At 41.1% G+C, this 17,779-nt stretch overlaps 1 protein-coding gene across 6 annotated transcripts in view; it reads left to right on the top strand.

Moving 5' to 3' along the window:
* The window catches only part of THUMPD1 (THUMP domain 1 NAT10 acetyltransferase adaptor), a 55,595-nt gene that overhangs the window by 7,175 nt on the left and 30,641 nt on the right, over positions 1-17,779 (top strand). For 2 of the 6 annotated variants that reach the window (XR_001881066.1, XR_001881062.1), the window contains exons 4-6: positions 166-275; positions 698-1,124; positions 15,241-15,360. Coding sequence is in view for 3 of the 6 variants with exons in the window: in XM_017849961.1 (XP_017705450.1) it covers positions 27-275; positions 698-1,104 (656 nt within the window). In the remaining 3 variants the exon portion in view is untranslated. Of the gene's footprint in view, positions 1-26; positions 276-697; positions 4,303-15,240; positions 15,433-16,816; positions 16,909-17,779 lie in introns of those variants that run through there. The other 4 variants (XR_001881063.1, XM_017849951.1, XM_017849944.1 and 1 more) reach the window with 4 other exon arrangements.

Below are 17,779 nucleotides of genomic sequence, written 5' to 3'. Positions count from 1 at the left end.
TTTTTTTTTTTTTTTTTTTTCTTAAGAACCTGAGAAATTGGTGCATCATATTCTCCAGGATATGTACAAAACCAAGAAGAAGAAGACTCGAGTTATTCTACGAATGTTACCCATCTCAGGCACATGCAAGGCTTTTTTAGAAGATATGAAAAAATATGCACAAACATTTTTGGAACCCTGGTTTAAAACTCCTAACAAAGGGACATTTCAGATTGTGTACAAATCTCGAAATAACAGTCACGTGAATAGAGAAGAAGTTATCAGAGAATTGGCAGGTATGTTTCTCTTAGTGATTTTCCATAGGCGTTCAATGGTAAATACTTGTTTTAAAGGATTTTTTTTTCATTTTAAAGATTTAAGGCTTACATTTTGAGTGTAGAACAAATGTATTAAAATGTTCTTAAAGTAATATTAAATCAACTGATTTCAGTATGTTGGATATGAGATTTTCTGGTAGTTAGATAAAGTCTTTTTTAACTCAAAATTGAATTTTGTTTGGAAAAAAATATTCTTACTAAATATTGTAGGGTTTCATTTATATTTATTTATTGTAAGGGTTCAGGGTATTTGAAGTCCACATAGAGGAGTGTATTACTGTATGTCTTATTTTAACAAGAAACAGAGACAAAAGATTTTTTGTATCTGTCAAACATAATGGTATCCTCCTCAGCTACGTGTTTTTCTCTTTTTGTTACAGGAATAGTGTGCACCCTCAATTCAGAAAATAAAGTGGATCTCACCAATCCACAGTACACAGTGGTTGTAGAAATCATCAAAGCTGTCTGTTGCCTGAGTGTTGTGAAAGATTACATGTTGTTTAGAAAATACAATCTCCAGGAGGTGGTGAAGAGCCCTAAGGATCCATCACAGCTTAACTCAAAGCAGGGAAATGGGAAAGAAGCTAAATTGGAATCTGCTGACAAATCAGACCAAAGCAACACAGCAGAAGGAAAAAATAACCAGCAGGTACCAGAGAATACTGAGGAGCTGGGGCAGACAAAACCAACGTCTAATCCGCAGGTGGTAAATGAGGGAGGAGCCAAACCTGAACTTGCAAGTCAAGCCACAGAAGGATCCAAGTCAAATGAAAATGACCTCTCATAGGAAGTCATTCGGTGTTGGAGGTGGGTTTCTCACTTGGGGCTCTGTGAGATGTTGCTGGGGTTTCACCTTAAATTGTGACTTAAAAACAGTTTTTTATTTGTGTGCTGCATTATGCTATTCTCACAGTAGTGAACAATGATTGTGCAGCCCTGTTAACAGTTTTGTTAGGGATCTTTCAGCCCTTATGGTATTATGTAGAGGCAGACCCATGTGCTGCTATTGCAAAGAGGGGAGGATAGGAGGAGGCGGATGTTGACCTCTCCCAGGCTCCTCTTCTGCAGTGCCAGCTGACTTATGGGAGTGAACTGACTGAAGTAGAAAATCAGAGGGAAGTTTTCATTCTAAGGAAGGTGTTTTTACATGCCACAGCTCAGCTGTCTTGCTGCCACTTTGTTGTAAACATTGCAAAAATGTGGATCATGTAGGTTAGAAGTGAATTGTTTAGTGAAGTTTTGTACTTTTGTGATTTTCTTGTTTATGTCTGTTTTTATTTTTTTATTTTTATTTTTTAACATTTGTGTGTAACAAAGTTGACAGTCCAGTGCCGCAATTTTGGAAGGCAAGATGTGAGAGATAAGAGAACCATTTAGGCATAGAGCTACAGACATTTCTGAAAAGGTTGGTGATGAAGAATTTCAGTCTTCTGAGTATACTTCAGTATACTAGTGCAACAAGGGACACAACGAAATTCTGTCTTTATAATGAAAGCTACTTCTCAAGGGTTTTATATGGACTCAGTCCAAGCTGTCCTATCCTATTGTGCACTGTCTGTGGCATGCAACTTATAAAACTAGCAATTGTAACTAAATCACAGCCACTTGACAAGAAAGGATATTCGTTATTTTCAAATGGCTTTTGGACTATCAAAACAAAAACAGTAAGGCTTTTGTTCAGAAATCACATTTAGTCAAAAGGTTTAAGAAGCAAATTATTTAGTAGCAGAACTTACCTCAGGAAAGGAAAATATGCATAGTTGGTGAGAATCTAATAACATTAAAATGCTGGGGCAAGATGCAGTACAAAATTGAAAAGACTTTATTTTCTCAGTAAGTTGATTTACTGATGATATCTCATATGATGCAAAAAAGGTTTTGTGTCATTAACTGAAAAGTGGCAGCTTCTCTATCCAGGATGATGAGTCAACAGGTTTCACTAATACTTGTCATGCTGTAGCATTTGTAAGATTTATAAATGATGAAATTCAAAGAAAACTTGTTCTTTTGCTAGGAGCCTGCCAAAACAAAGGCCAATATATAATGTTGTGACATCATATCTGATAACCAGAGGTCTGTTATCTACACTTCTGGTGCCCCATCAGTGGTTGTCTCCAGAAGTCGTTTTGCATTATTAAAAAAGAAATCCTGATGTTGACATTATAGCACACTGCTTTCTTCACAGAGATGCTGATATCAAAAACTTGAAGATACAGTGATGTTCTGAATAATGTTACAAAACTGGTTACCTGTGTCAAAGACCCATTTATGCAAAATGTTTAAAAAAAAAAACACCCAAAAGAAAATCCTGGACGAATAGCACATAAACCTCCCGCACCATACAGACATCCATTAGCTTATCAGAGGAAGAGTTCTCTACAGGATATTTGAATTGAAAGGTGAATTACCAGAGTACTTACAAGAAAACAGTCAGCTTTTGCTGAGTGCTTTGGAAATGAAAAATGGCTACAGAAACTAGCCTATTTTGCAGACTTTTTTCATCACATGAACACATGGACAAGTCTCTGAAAGGTTCAGGGGAAAATTTTTTTTCTTAAAGTGACAAGAGTCTTAGATCTAAAAGGAAACTGACTTGCCGCCTTGCCAGAGGAATCCTTGAAATGTTTCTGCAGCTACTTGGACTTGAAAATGAAGGGTACAACTCTCAAATCTTCTCTAACCCAACTGGAGGAACCACAAGACCCAATGAAATAGCATTTTCTGTCTTTTTCCCAGCACTAGTATATAACTGTATGAGGAACCCTTGTCTATGAATCTGCTCAGCTTGAAATTTTGTCTCTGAAGGAAGAGAATGAACTCATCCCTAGTCTGACAGTCCTAAATTTCTGTGAAATAAGAGTATTCTTCAAGTTAATGCTCACACTCACATACCATGAGGGTTCTCTGCAGGAGTTTCCTGAATTTGAAAGTTTTTTCAAGGCCTATTTTTGGGTAAAACAATTGAAAAGGCAGACACCAACAAAGTCTGCAAAGTAAACTGTCCAGATTAAGAATATTAAGAAGCTGTAAAGTTAGCTTGTAGAAATGGGCTTATCCTTAAGTTTTAAAGTTAGGAATTGCTAAAAATGTTAGGGTTCCTGCACAAGTGGCTATGTTTATTTAATGGCTAGTGAACATGGGAATATATTTTTATCCTAGCTAGTGGTTCTATTTGGCAAGCTAGACTAGAATGATTTGAGAGGGGTAAAGAGAATAGGCAGGACCTTCCTTCTGTAGCTTTACGTATTTCGAATGTTAATTCTTAATGACATTGAAGTTACTTTGAAATGATTGATAAGAGGATTATTAATATCATTTAGGGGAATAGGGAGGATAGGATTTTGGTGCCTTCTTCAGCAGACTTGCTCCAAGACAAAGATTCTATTTTGATAGTGCAAGACAAAAGGACTCGGAAAAAAACTGGCCATATGCCTACAGAACATACAACTCTGTGGAACTAAATTTGTTTTACTTTGTGAAAGCTGCTACTTTACGGAAAGACTTTGATTTTATAGTTTTGTTTTTAATTGCCTTTTATATTTATTTGTATTTGGTAAGACTCAGTTGTTATACAAACTATTCTTTCCCAGTTACAAAATCCTGTGTTGGGTTGTAACCTGAACTCATTAAAATACTTGTTTTCAGGTTTATCAACTGTTTATTTTCACTGACATTTGAGCATGTTATTTTATAAATGACGAGATTCCAGAATAGGAAGTAAGTGCTTTTATTTCCCTTTTGTTTTTTCTTTTAAAAAATTACGTCAGTTAAAAAAAGTAAAACTGCAGTCTTGTCGTTTAGAAAACGTTTAGCTCCATAGAGGAAAGAATGTTAAACTTTGTATTTTAAAACATGATTCTCTAAGGTTAAACATAGTTTTCAAATGTTATTTTACTTGTATTTTGCTTTTGGTACAGCTAAATATCAAGCTTGTTTTCATAGTTCTGGTATTTTCAGAAAATCAAAATAAATTTGTTCCCTAAAATTGGTGTTCTGTACTTTTCTTTCTTTCTGACTCTTAGTAAATCTGTTGCTTTATAGTATATATATATATAGTGTATATATATATCATGAAAGATGTTTATATGTCAAATTATAAAAGTCATGGACATGAACCTAAAAAGTATAGAAAATTTATTAATTACCCTTGATCCTTAAATCCAAGTTTCAGATATTTTACAGTTAATTTGCTTCAAAATGAGCCACAGTAATACAGTACTTACTTTCATTAAATTCACTTACTGATTTTTGAATTATACTCCTCATTTTAACAGTATTTTAAATGTCTTAAAGTTTGGTCTCATAAAGTTGTTAAGCAGAAGAAATTGTCTTGAACATTTAGGGGGTGTCTTTATTTTGAATTAATCAGGCACAAAATACAGATTCATTGTGCACTTTCTTTTTCTAAGTAATCATTTGACTCCTATTTTAAACACTAGAAACCATTATTACCTTTGTCAGTTTGGTTATTAAAACAATTTTCATCCATATATTTTTAGACTTTTATTTTTTAATTTTTTAGCTAAGTAGAAAATAAAAACTTCAACCAGGAAGGATCTTAAACATTTTAAGAGAGTAGTCACGGAATTATCAGGAACCAATAATGAGAGAAAGCAATCATATTACTACTTAACCTTTTTAAGTCTTTTTTTTATCAAGCTATGTTCGTCCCCATTCTTGGTCTCTTAAAACATTGTGTTTGATTTTCCCAGTGATTGTCTTTGGGAGTTCTTGAACAAATTCCACCTAATTGACAGAAAAACATTATGAGACATTTGATTCCATTCTTCCAGTTAGTGCAATAGGAGAGAGCTTGCTTGAAATTCTTTGAGACTGAATTTTAAAGTCTAGATTTTCTTGATAATAAGCCTAAGCCTATTGAATCTCATGGACACTAGAAACTGTTCTGTTTATATAAGAAGGGTGACAGTGTAGCTCCATCTTAGGGGTTTTTAGTGCAAATTCACTTAAATGCTTTGCCACAAGAAAGTAATAATCCCTTTACCCCATTGCTTTCTCCTAGTTCAAACTAGTCGTAGGTCTCTACTCTTCCTGGAAAATGGAGACTACACCTAAATGCAAAAAGAACACTTAGTTCTTGTCTTTTCAGAGCTGGATCCTGGACATTGAAGAAGATTTTTTAGGGATAATTTGGAATATATACAGTTTTCTGCCCTGGCTTGACCATAAAAATCCTCTTTTCTGTTCTCTCAAAATAAGACTACTACTGTATTTTAAAATGCCCTCAAATAGCCTTTCTGAAAGTCAAAGTTCATTAATTTAGTGAATGTAATGGAGAAAATGTGAGTAGTTCTTAGGTTGAAATTAACTACATTTTGGCTGAAATGATGCTAACTGAAATAGAAATTTCATGCAGACGATCAGTCAGTATCAACCAATTCCACGGTTAGAAGGAAACTACAGGGCCATCTTCATGTCTTTATGTAGTATTGTTCTTAAATCCTTATTTGATGAAAGTTTCTGGTTTCTTTGGATATTGTCTTCTTTCTGAATATTAAATGGGGCCCCTTGATATGTACAGTCATGTTCTTTGAATTTATAGGGGTATTAGGGCCAAGAGTCCTAGGATAGATGTCAAGTGCTGTCCCTAAAAACAAGGCAGTTACTCATCCTTGGCCACTGTGCTTTTCTCATACAGAATGGGACAAAAGATTTCTAGAAAGATTCTTAGTAGTGATTCAGTATTGCAGAGTTGATTAAAGGCTCTAGTTCATCATGCGTTTATACTGTTCTAACAAAACATTTTCAGGTTCTTAGGGCTAAACAAAAAAAGGTGCCTTCTACCTATATAATGAGCTACTATATGGTCAACATAGTGAGACCCCATCTCTACAAAGACTAAAAAGAAAAAATTAGGCAGGGCACGATGGTGCACACGTGTAGTCCTAGCGACTCAGGAGGCTGAGGTGGGAGGATCGCTTGAACCCAGCAGTTTGCGGTTGCATTGAGCTATAACTGCACCACTGAACTCCTGCTTTTGCCTGGGTAACACAGCAAGTGTCCATCTCAAAACAAAACAAAATGAAGCAAAAAACTCTCAGGAAAGATTGATCTATCTCTACAAGGTCGTTTCTTGCCTCATGTTGTTTGCTTCTCTTTGTAATACTGTTTAAAACCTACCAATTAGATAATTACTGAGGTTAGCATAATTTATATTATTCATTGTTCATACATTGATTCTAATTGGTGGTTACTTCTGTTCAGCTGAAATCATTTATATTGAGAGAATGAGAACATGGCAGCAAAAGGAAACTTTCTGAGAATAGAATAAATGGGGAGTAGAGGGGGTATAAGAGGTAAGAGTAGGGGACCCGTAGTGTCACTGCAGAGGCTCACTGGTGTGTGAGAGGGAGAGGTACAGATGTGGGAAGATGCTGACAAACTTTTGAAATTTTGTCACTTGCTGTGTCCGTAGGAAATGTCCATGAGGAAAGGAAATTAGGAAAATAGGGCTTCTTCCTAGAAGTAAGACTATTATTGTCATTGCCAGAGTTTCCTTTCCATTGGTCCTAAACAGTCTCATGAGACTTGTTTGAGAAACTGGCCACAATTTTCTGTTTGCCTTGTTTCTGTGAGAAAATAGATTCTGAGTTCCATGGTAGTTGTCCATTTGGTGAAATCTGCCTATCCAGTGAAATCTGCGTATGCTTATACAGTATCTGTTCCCCCTTTTTAGTAGCTACTGTAGTTTTTCCTATAAAGTATTACCCTAACTTCTCTCTGGTGGGATTGACACCAACCCCTATCTCCAATGATAGACATATTGAGAGGTGACAGCGTGCTGGCAACCCTGGCTCACTCTCAGTGCCTCCTCGGCCTCCGCGTCTGCTTTGGCCACGCTTGAGGAGCCCTTCAGCCCGCCACTGCACTGTGGGAGCCCCTCTCTGGGCTGGCCAAGGCCAGAGCTGGCTCCCTCTGCTTGCAGGGAGGTATGGAGGGAGAGGCGCGGGTGGGAGGCTTAGCACCTGGGCCAGCAGCTGTGGAGGGTGCGCTGGGTCACCCAGCACTGCCAGCCTGCCGGGCTCGAACTCTCACTGGTCCCCCAGCACTGCAGCCCACCATGCCCATGCTGGAGCCTCCCCTAGAGGTGCCGCCCCCCCTGCTCTGCAGAACCAGGTCCCATCAACCACCCAACGGCTGAGGAGTGCAGGTGCCGGACAGGACTGGCCGGCAGCTCCGCCCACGGCCCTGGTGCGGGATCCACTAGGCTAGCCAGCTGGGCTCCTGAGTCGGGTGGGGACTTGGAGAACTTTTATATCTAGCCAGAAGATTGTATATGCACCAATCAGCACTCTGTGTCTAGCTTGGGGTTCATGGTTGCACCAATGAGCACTCTGTATCTAGCTAATCTGGTGGGGACCTGGAGAACCTTTATGTCTAGCTAAAGGTTTGTAAACACACCAATCTGTACCCTGTGTCTAGCTCAAGGTTTGCAAATGCACCAGTCAGTGCTCTGTGTCTAGTTAAGCTGGTGAGGACTTGGAGAACTTTTATGTCTAGCTAGAGGATTGTATACACACCAATCAGCACCCTGTCAAAATGGACCAATCAGCTCTCTGTAAAATGGACCAATCAGCAGGATGTGGGTGGGGTCAGATAAGGGAATAAAAGCAGGATGCCTGAGCCCTCAGTGGCGGCGGCTGTCATCCCATTTCACTCTGTGGAAGGTTTGTCCTTTCCCTCTTTTCAATAAATCTTGCTGCTGCTCACTTTTTGTGTCCATGCCTCGTTCATGAGTTGTAATACCACAAAGGTCTGCAGCTTCACTCCTGAAGCCAGCGAGACAATGAACCCGCCGGGAGGAATGAACAACTCCAGATGCCACCGCCTTTAAGAGCTGTAACATTCACCGCGACTGTCCCTGGCTTCATTCTTGAAGTCAGCAAGACCAAGAACCCACCAATTCCGGACACAATATGATCCAAGTCTGGCCGATCAGCATATACGATTACCCTGAACTACACTGGTGAGAGATGTGATCTAGGGTAGGCAAATGCAGTCCTGAGAGTTACTTGAAATGATTGAAAACAGAGCTCTGTCCTTTCCTGGAGGGATGGAGGGTTGCTAACCTGTGTAAGTCTGGAGTTGATTGCTATCAAATAGGAAGAACCCGCTCAAATAGAGCCAGCATGAAGAACAGCAGAGCCAAAAATGGAGAGAGACTAAGTCTTGCCAACCTTACATGAACCCTTGGATGTGGCTATACTTGAATACTTGTCACTTACCATGAGCCAAATGTCTTTTTTTTTTTTTTTTTTTTAACTTAGGACAGTTTGAGTTGAGTTTCTGTCACTTGCCTTCAAAAGAATCCTAATAGCTCACCTTTGGGACACAACTTATTGTGAAGTTGGTTGCCTGGTTTATATTTTGGCCAAATGCATGCCTCATAGTGAAAATTAAATGACCACTTTTGGTTCAGCCTTTACTATAGTCAAATGGACAGAACTCGAAAATATAAAGTTGCTACTTTAATTAATGACATTCATCTACCTCTCCGCAAATTGGATCTGGACTACTGACAACAGCCGATTCGACAACTGCTCCACTTCAAATGGCCCAATATGTTACCTGAAAAGGAAAAGAAGCCTTTGACCACCACATCCTCCAGTAGGAGATCTCCCTTCCTGTCAATCCTTGCCTCTTAAGAGTGGCAAATCTACAAGCTCAGAGGAAATAATGACATCATCAGCTCTGCTGGCAAACCAGAAATCCCCATCGCTGTCCATCATTCCTCTGTCTCCAGTGACATAAAAATCTCCCTTTACCATGGCAGCAGTTTGGACTGTCCTAGGAATCAAAGATGACATTTGGGGATTAGTTTGGTCAGAACAGAGACGGGTATGGCACTCATTAAGTGACAAATTGTACTTCTAAAGGAAATTATTTATATTTTGAGGCAGAGTCTGTTGCCCATCCTGGACTGCAATGGCTTGATCATAGCTCACTGCAGCCTTGACCTCCCAGGCTGTAGCCATCCTGTCGTCTCAGCATTCTGAGTAGCTGGGACCACATCTGGCTAATGTTTTATGTTTCTGTAGAGATGGGGTCTCGCTGTATTTCTCAGGCTGGTCTTGAATTCTTGGGCTCAAGTCACTCTCCCACCTCGGCCTCTCAAAATGTTGTGATTACAGGCATGAGCCACTGTCCCTGGCTGGAAATAATTTTTTTTTTTTTTTTTTTGCTTTTTTTATTTTATTTTTTGGAAATTAATTTTTTAAAAAAGGTAGTTCCTAGTGTAAAATACAAAAGGTCCCAAAGAGTATAATCAAAAGCCGCTCTTCTGCCTCTAGCACCCCCAACTGCACCCCCATCCTCCCCTGTCCAGTTGTCCTTTCTGAGGATAACCACTGCAACTAGTTGGTTACATTTGAAATTTCATCTTTATAATACTCAGATGATAGATGATAGTCTCCGCATTTTACTGCTGATGAAATAGATTTTGTTGCTTGCCCAAGGTTACATAGCAAGACATGGTGGAAATGAAATGTGGACCGAGGTCTGTATTAAGGCATGACTAGCACTTTCTATCCTCATACCACATAGTCAGAGAAGAAACAGAAGGGCAGTGTAGACTTTAGTCTGAGGGCAATTTCCGCTTCTTTGCCAGGTGGTAGAACATTGTCATTTTCATCTATAATCTAGAATGAAAGACAGTTGATGTTCTTAAAATTTTCTTTTCACAAAATGACAGCAGGTTGTGAATAGTTGTACGGTGAATAGCAGAAAACTGTAAAACGTTCTTTCTGCTTGATCGAAGCAGTCAGATATTTTCTCAACCTCCTGGACATCACAGTGCAGCATTCTTTTCCCCATTGAGCCTGGTTTAATTTGTTTTCCTTTCTGATCAGCACAAATTATTCCCTATTGAAAGGACAAACTTTGCATAAGTAGACAAAAATTTATTTTCTGAAATGATATCATGACAATGAAGCAAGATTCAATTTGGACTGATTTTCCCAGTATTTAAGCACACCTTCTGAAATATGCTATTTGAGACCAGGAGTTCTCAAACATGGGTGTGCTTTAGAATCTAATTGGAGATTCTGGAGCATTGTTGAAACACAGATTTATGGGCCTCATCCCAGAGTTTCTAATGCATTAGGTGTGGAGTGGGGTCCAAGAATTTGCATTTCTACCAAATTCCCAGATGATGCTGATGTTGCTGGTTTGAGAACCACACTTTGAAAACTTCTCCTCAGACTCCATTAAGTGCACCTTGGAATAAATTCCCCACAGAGGCTCTCAGATGATTCTTCCCAGCACAGTTGGAAAGATGAGCTGCTCAGTTCTGAGCCTCACCCACCTACTAAAGCCCTTAAGATTTCTCCTGCATGAAGGGGAGGCGGGTATGATGGAATAATAATCATCACCCCTTTAGCAAAACCTAACTGAACAATTTGCCAGTTTTGGTAACTACTGGCAAGATGAGGTGTACTAGGAACTCTGTAAAAATTTAGAGTGGGATGGAGGCACTTCAGGGGCTCAGGTTGAAAATCCTGGGGCAGAAAGGCCCCCACATATATTAAACATAAATGTTGCTCTTTAAATATACCACTTCTGGCTGTCCATAGCCCTCATGTAGCTCCAGCCCTGTTTGCGCCCTCCACTGCTCCAGCACCTCTGGGGTGAGTGCCTCCCCTCCTGTCAAGCAGTCCCGCAGCCTCTTGAATTATCTGGAGAGACAGAGTTGCATGGGGCCTTTTTGAGAGTAACCTGAGTGCTTTCCCTGCAGGATAATTAGGACATTCAAGCAGCAAGCCTAGAAGCTAGGAGAGGCAAGTCTTAGGAAAGTTCCTTCAACAAATACTTGTTGAACACCTACTGTATTGCCAGACATTATTCTAGGCATATGGGGCACATTAGTGATTATAACAAAAATTTCTGACAGCTTACGTTTCAACAGATGGAGGAGAACTTAGCTATTAAAGATGTTAAAAGGTGGGACAAAATGCTATTAATGGTACTAAGTGCTTATTACGAGCCACATGATATAACAGCTAATATTGATTGAGCAGTTGTTAGGTTATAAGGGCTTTAGAAGCATTTTTGACTCCTCTCAACCCCTACTTTACACATGAGTACACTGAGGCTCAGAGAGTTTAAAGAACTTGCCCAAGGCCTTCCAAGTAATAAAGGGCTGAGTTGACACTCATGATACTGTGTACCAGGCATCTCCCACTTGTCAGGGTGATCTCACCAAGCAAGTCACTTACATTAAATTCTCACCACAGCCTTGTGAGGTGGCTCTTAATCTTTTCTTATAGATGGAGTTGATGGAGGTTTAGCAAGGTTATCTTGAGTGTCTGAGGCCACACTATTAGTAAGTAGCACGGCCCTGCCTGTTTGATTTGGAGCTAAGCTTTTAACCACTGGCCTTACTGAAGACAGGTGAGAAAGCCTAGAACAGCTTGCTTCTCAAACACTGAGGCCCCAAATGAACCAGAGGGTGTGGGTAGAACACAAACCATATGCATTCAGAATAATCATTGAATAGTCCCTGAATTACTATTGAAACATGAGCAACATGCTCACATAGGACCAAAGGCATTGACACTGACTAGGAAAAGAGAAAATTTGTATTTGCATTATTCTGTCTTGCGTAGCACTTTCCCTCTTGGGCATCCACACTTTGGTGACAAAACAGGGTGGACAAGCCTGCACTTCTTAAATTGCTCCTCTCTTCCTTTCTCTCCTCATGTATTGAGTTTGAATGAAACAAATATACATTGTAACTCTACTGGATGCTCATGTGGTGTGGCTAAACTGAATGTAACCTTCAAGTCAAACTTTGTTAGCTTCTCTTCAAGGCAGTATAAATATGCTTTTCTTTCTTTTTTGAGGGCTGGTTCTAAATGACAGTGTTTCTAAAAAAGTAGTACTAGAGGATAAATTTTTTGAGTGGGAGTTCTGGGATTGTAGAGCTCTGGTTGTCCCTGGAAAAGTGTCCAGTTGTCCTAGAGGATATACCAGTGGTTTATAGACTAGGGGACAATTTTGTCCCCCAGGAGACATTAGGCAGTATCTAGGGACTTTTTTTTTTTTTTAAATGGAGTCTTGCTCTATTGCCCAGGCTGGAGTGCAGTGGCGCGATCTTGGCTCACTGCAACCTCCACCTCCTGGATTCAAGCGATTCTCCTGCCTCAGCCTGCGAAGTAACTGGGATTACAGGCATGTGCCACCACGCCTGGCTAATTTTTGTATTTTTAGTAGAGACAGGGTTTTGTCATGTTGGCCAGGCTGGTCTTGAACTCCTGACCTCAGGTGCTCTGCCCGCCTCAGCCTTCCAAAGTGTCGGGATTACAGGTGTGAGCCACTGAGCCCAGCCTAGGGACATTTTTGATTGTCACAAATGGTGGGGAGGAGGTGCTACTGGCATCGAGTAGAGCCTTGGGATGCTGCTCAATATCCTGTAATGCATACTTTCAGGAGTTTGGGCCCATGGCACAAGCAGGTCATGGGTCGCTGGCCTCCTGTGACCTTTACCCTCCTTGCCAAGGGAAAATGTGACCCTCCAAAGTGAGAAACTTGAGGGCGTGGGTCGCCCCAGACTTGGCATCGACCCAGAGCCTGAGAAGGAGGGAACGATGATCCTCCAGCTACCTCATAGGGCTGGCATAGGTGGTCACTGCCCTGAGGATCATCCAATTGTGTTGGGCAACCTGGAGCCCATCTGCAGGAATATGAGGAAGAGAATACAAAAGTCTTTACATGGGCACTGAGAAGCCAGATGCAGAAGAAACCTCCAGGCCTTAACTACCCAGTCTTGGACCTTGGGTGCAGAAAAGAGCATAGTTGGTGATCATGTGCACTTACACACTAGGGTCAGCAGGTGGCACTCGTCCGTGGCTCTGAAAATAGAGATTTGGAAGGAGATCATCACAGTTAATATTTAACAAGCCCCTGTTGTGTGCAAAGTCATTCACCCTTCACAACAACCTAATAAGCTAGGGATTCTTATATATATTTTATAGAGAAGGAAATGCAGACATAAAGAGGTTAATTATCTTACCCAGATTACATAGCTAGTAAGTGGTGGAGGCAGAATAGAATCTAAACAGTGTGGCTCCGGAGTGCACATGCATTGATTCGACAAGTGTTTATTGAGCACCTGCCATGTACAAGGCCTTGTGTGACTAAAAAGGGTTATAATTAATTAAAATGACAAATCACTAGCACTTTTTAGAGTTAACTTTTTTTTTTCCCCAGACGGAGTCTTATTCTGTCGCCCAGGCTGGAGTGCAGTGGCGTGATCTGGGCTCATTGCAAGCTCTGCCTCCTGGGTTCATGCCATTCTCCTGCCTCAGCCTCCAGAGTAGCTGGGACTACAGGTGCCCGCCACCACGCCGAGCTAATTCTTTGCATTTTTAGTAGAGATGAGGTTTCACTGTGTTAGCCAGGATGGTGTCGATTTCCTGACCTTGTGATCCGCCTGCCTCGGCCTCCCAAAGTGCTAGGATTAGAGGCGTGAGCCATGGTGTCTGGCTGAGTTAACTTTTTTTCTTTTCTTTTTTTTTTAATTGAGACAGAGTCTCACTCTGTCACCCAGGCTGGAGTGCAATGGCATGATCTTGGCTCACTGTAACCTCCACCTCCCAGGTTCAAGTGATTCTCCTGCCTCAGTCTCCAGAGTAGCTGGGATTACAGGTGCCTGCCACCACATCCGGCTAATTTTTATATTTTTAGTAGAGATGGATTTCACCATGTTGGCCAGGCTCATCTCAAACTCCTGACCTTAGCTGATCCACCCACCTCAGCCTCCCAATGTGCTGGGATTACAGGTGTGAGCCATTGTGCCTGGCCAACATTTTCTTTCTTTGTAGGTTTCAGGCACAGAACTGTATATACAGTAATAGTGAAATTGATCCCACTGTTGCAGAAAATCAGGAAGGCATGAGAGACCTTGGGGTTTATACAGGAGAATCTTTATTGAGTGCACTCAGACCCAGTGGACTCAGCATCCAAAATCTGGACCCAGAACAAAGATGAACAAAGACAGCACTTGACTTTTATAGGCACTTCAAAAAGGGGAGTGGGCTAGCCTGAAGCAAGCTTACAGTGGCACAAAGCATAGTGGCATAAAAGCAAGGAGGCAGAGGCAGAACAACGGCAGTTATTTAAATTATAACAGGTTCATAACTCAGGATTACACTTGGCCATGGCCGTTGCTATGCAACCCAGATGTCTGTTATCCAGGTTTGCCTAGGCACTGTCTTATCCTATAACCTTCAGTATGGTACCCAGGTGGCCGTAACTCAGGTCTGCTCAGATGGCTCATGACCTTCGCTGTGCTACTTAGATAAAACAGAATACTTGAAGTCACTAACAGAGAACAGGAATCTATACACTCATACCACAAAACAAAGGAAAAATTGTTTTTTTTTCTTGCTATGTTGAGGGAGTGCTGGGAGAGTCTTCAGAGCACATTAGATAGTATTATCAAGGCTTTTTCTGGGTCTGGGCTCTGCTTGTTGCTGCCTCTGGGAAAAGTCAGCCTAATATAGGGAAGCTTATTTCTGTTTCTTTTCATTTTATTTTCTTTAATTTCCCACCTCACTGCTACTAATTATGAGAGGAATGATTATACATTTAAATGAATTGGATGTTTTATATGTATTATCTCATGAAATCTTGACAGAAACTGAATGAGGAATGAAACTTCATTGTTCCATTTCACACAGGAGGAAACTGAGGTTAAGAGGGGTAAAGTAATTTTGCATGGCATGAAGCACACATTCAAAGTACAGGGATTTGAACTTGGTCCTGTTTTTTCTGAAGCGCTCATGCTCTGTGACCACTACAGACTCCAACATCACCTTTTTTTCCCACTAATTTGACAAACGTTTTCTCTTAAAACTATATAATAGATTGGCACTCATCATGAGCCCCTGTTCTCATTCTGCAGGTGGTGAAGCTCTTCATTGTCCTGATTCCACAGTTCTTGTCCCATGACCAGGGCCAGCTCACCAAGGAGCTGCAGCAGCATGTAAAGTCAGTGACATACCCATGCGAGTACCTGAGGAAGGTGAGTGAGTACAGAGAGATGGGGTCCGGTGCTCTTGAACAGTCAGTGACATCCCCCATGCGAGTACATGAGGAAGGTAAGTGAGTGCAGACAGATGGGACCTGGTGCCCTTGAGCAGTTCCCAGTTCTTGGGTGTCCCACGTCTCATAGCATGGCCATGCTTGGGGAAGCTTTGGCAGTCACAGTACTGGCTTTTTATTCTATCTGAGTGGCTTGGGGATGGGGTGAAGTAGTTGACTTATTTGGATGAAAACTGCTATCTTGTGTCAGAAACCCAAAAGGAATTATTGCTGACATGTTAAGCTAAAAAAAAAAACAACCAGATAAGGGCCCAGCAATACTTAAAAAGGTTATTTATAATCCTGCAAAATTTGAAAAGGAAATCCAAATCAGCAGCTTCTAAACTATTTTTTAATATAACTTATAATAAGAAATGCATTCTGTATTACATATATATGTCCTATACATATGAATAAAAGAATTAACAAAATCATATTAATTTTACAATATGTAATACGTTCTTATTTTTTATTCTTCTTCAGTTGTTTTAAATGCTGTGTGCAACCTACAAAATCCAATAATAATAATTAAATTATTCACTAAAGTGAACACTATCATGTAATTTAAAATGATAATCTCAAAAAATCTTTTAGTTTTGAGATAAAATATTTTAACAATATACTATTAAGAGAAAACACTGGCTATGAAAAATATACATAGTTTTATCCTATCTGTTTGAAAATAAAGTTTGAAGAAATACATATGCAAAAAAGTTTACATTTCCTTCTTTGTAATACTTGGTTGCATTATTTGAGTACTGACAGTACACATTATGAAGCTACATGGCTGACATTGCGTACTCACTGTGCGTGCCAGGCCATGGGCTCAATGCTCTACATGCATTTTTACTTCACTTAATGCCCTCTACAACCTGAGATAGTATAGCCCGCTTCACAGAGTGTGGAGTAGATGGTGCGTGTCTGCTAGGATGGGCTAGGTATCACTGTAGGTAACAAACAGCCCCAAACAATGGAAATGTACAACACTGAAAGCTCTTTCCCGCTCATGCTGCACGTCCTCCATGGCTCTCCTGGCCCCTGTGCTCTATATCCCCTCATTCTGCCACCAGAATAAAGGAGCAGCCTCCATGTGGGACCTGCCAGCTGCTCTAAGAGATGAAGGAGAGGGTGGTCAGTCTCAATGGCTCCCAACTCTTTTGCCTCAAGGTTATGTGCTTCACTTCCACTCACATCTCCTGGGTCAAAGCAAATCCCATGGCTACACCCACCTTCAAAGGGTCCAGGGAAGAGCCTGAAATACTCAGGGACTCCATTAAGGCCAACATATGGTGTCAGCCTGCATGGGAGACTGTGGACGGACAGAGGAGGAGAGTGGGGAATTGATGGGAAATGAGAGCAGGACTAAGTCACCGTGGATTTGCTTTATCCTTAACCAGGTGGAGTTTGTCCCAGAGCTGCATAAAATCATCACCAGCAAGATTAAATGGAGTGAAGTTTGGAAAAAGGAGATTGGTCAGACGTAATCAGCAGTGAACTTAGAATTGACTGAGTGACGTTAAGTCAGTAAATCCCTGACTGCCCCAGTTACTCATATGATAGTGGTAAGGATGGGAGCATTGAAAGAGTTGACTTGGAAGGGTATAAGGAGTGTAAAAATTCCAACGTTTTAGTTCCTTTAAGTTAAACTCAGACACTGTCTTTCCTGAAAGTCTCCTGTTTCTTTCAGATTGCACAGGTGAGAGTGCTCAGATTAGGGCTGGAGTTCGTAAAATATTAGCTCCCAAAATATCAGTGCCCCTGTGTCGTGCATGTATTCTGTGCTTTGCTGAACACTTTCCCAAAACATCTTGGGGTCTGTTCCAATAGCCCTGAGTGACTCAAGTGCCCATTTAATGACTGGGACACAGAGGCCTCAGAGGGATGCTCCATGAGTCTCCAGGTGCCAGCCTCTGCCCTGCTGGAGTGTGAGGCAAGGGACAGGGTATCTTCTGTGGGAGGTAGTGGTCAGCCAGGCTTGGTGACACTACTTGCTTACCAGACCATCCCAAACCTGCCACCTCTGTTGGATCCACTGCCTCTGTGCCTGCCTGTACTGCTGATGCTCCCGTGGCTGCCTCAACATCCTGGCCTAGGCCCAATGCCATTGAAGATGGACTGCCCCAGGAGACCTATGAGCCCTACAGGACTCACTCAGCTGTCTCCAGGAGTGTCCAGACACTCATTCCTATCCAGAACATAGAAGCCCTACCCCTTGGCTCTCCCTCATCTTATCATCATCACTGCCTTTAGTGTCTAAGGACCTTCCAAGGCATGAGTTCTGGAAGGAAAGATGCCCTTGGGGGTGACAATACTCAGGTGCACAGGTGCTCAACAGATTGCTACCTCCTATCCTCAGACAG

Source organism: Rhinopithecus bieti, unplaced genomic scaffold (genome assembly GCF_001698545.2).
Source record: "Rhinopithecus bieti isolate Rb0 unplaced genomic scaffold, ASM169854v2 scaffold_1918, whole genome shotgun sequence".
NCBI lineage: Eukaryota > Metazoa > Chordata > Mammalia > Primates > Cercopithecidae > Rhinopithecus > Rhinopithecus bieti.
The sequence above is the reverse complement of the archived record's forward strand: the minus strand, read 5'-3'. Positions and strand labels throughout refer to the sequence as shown.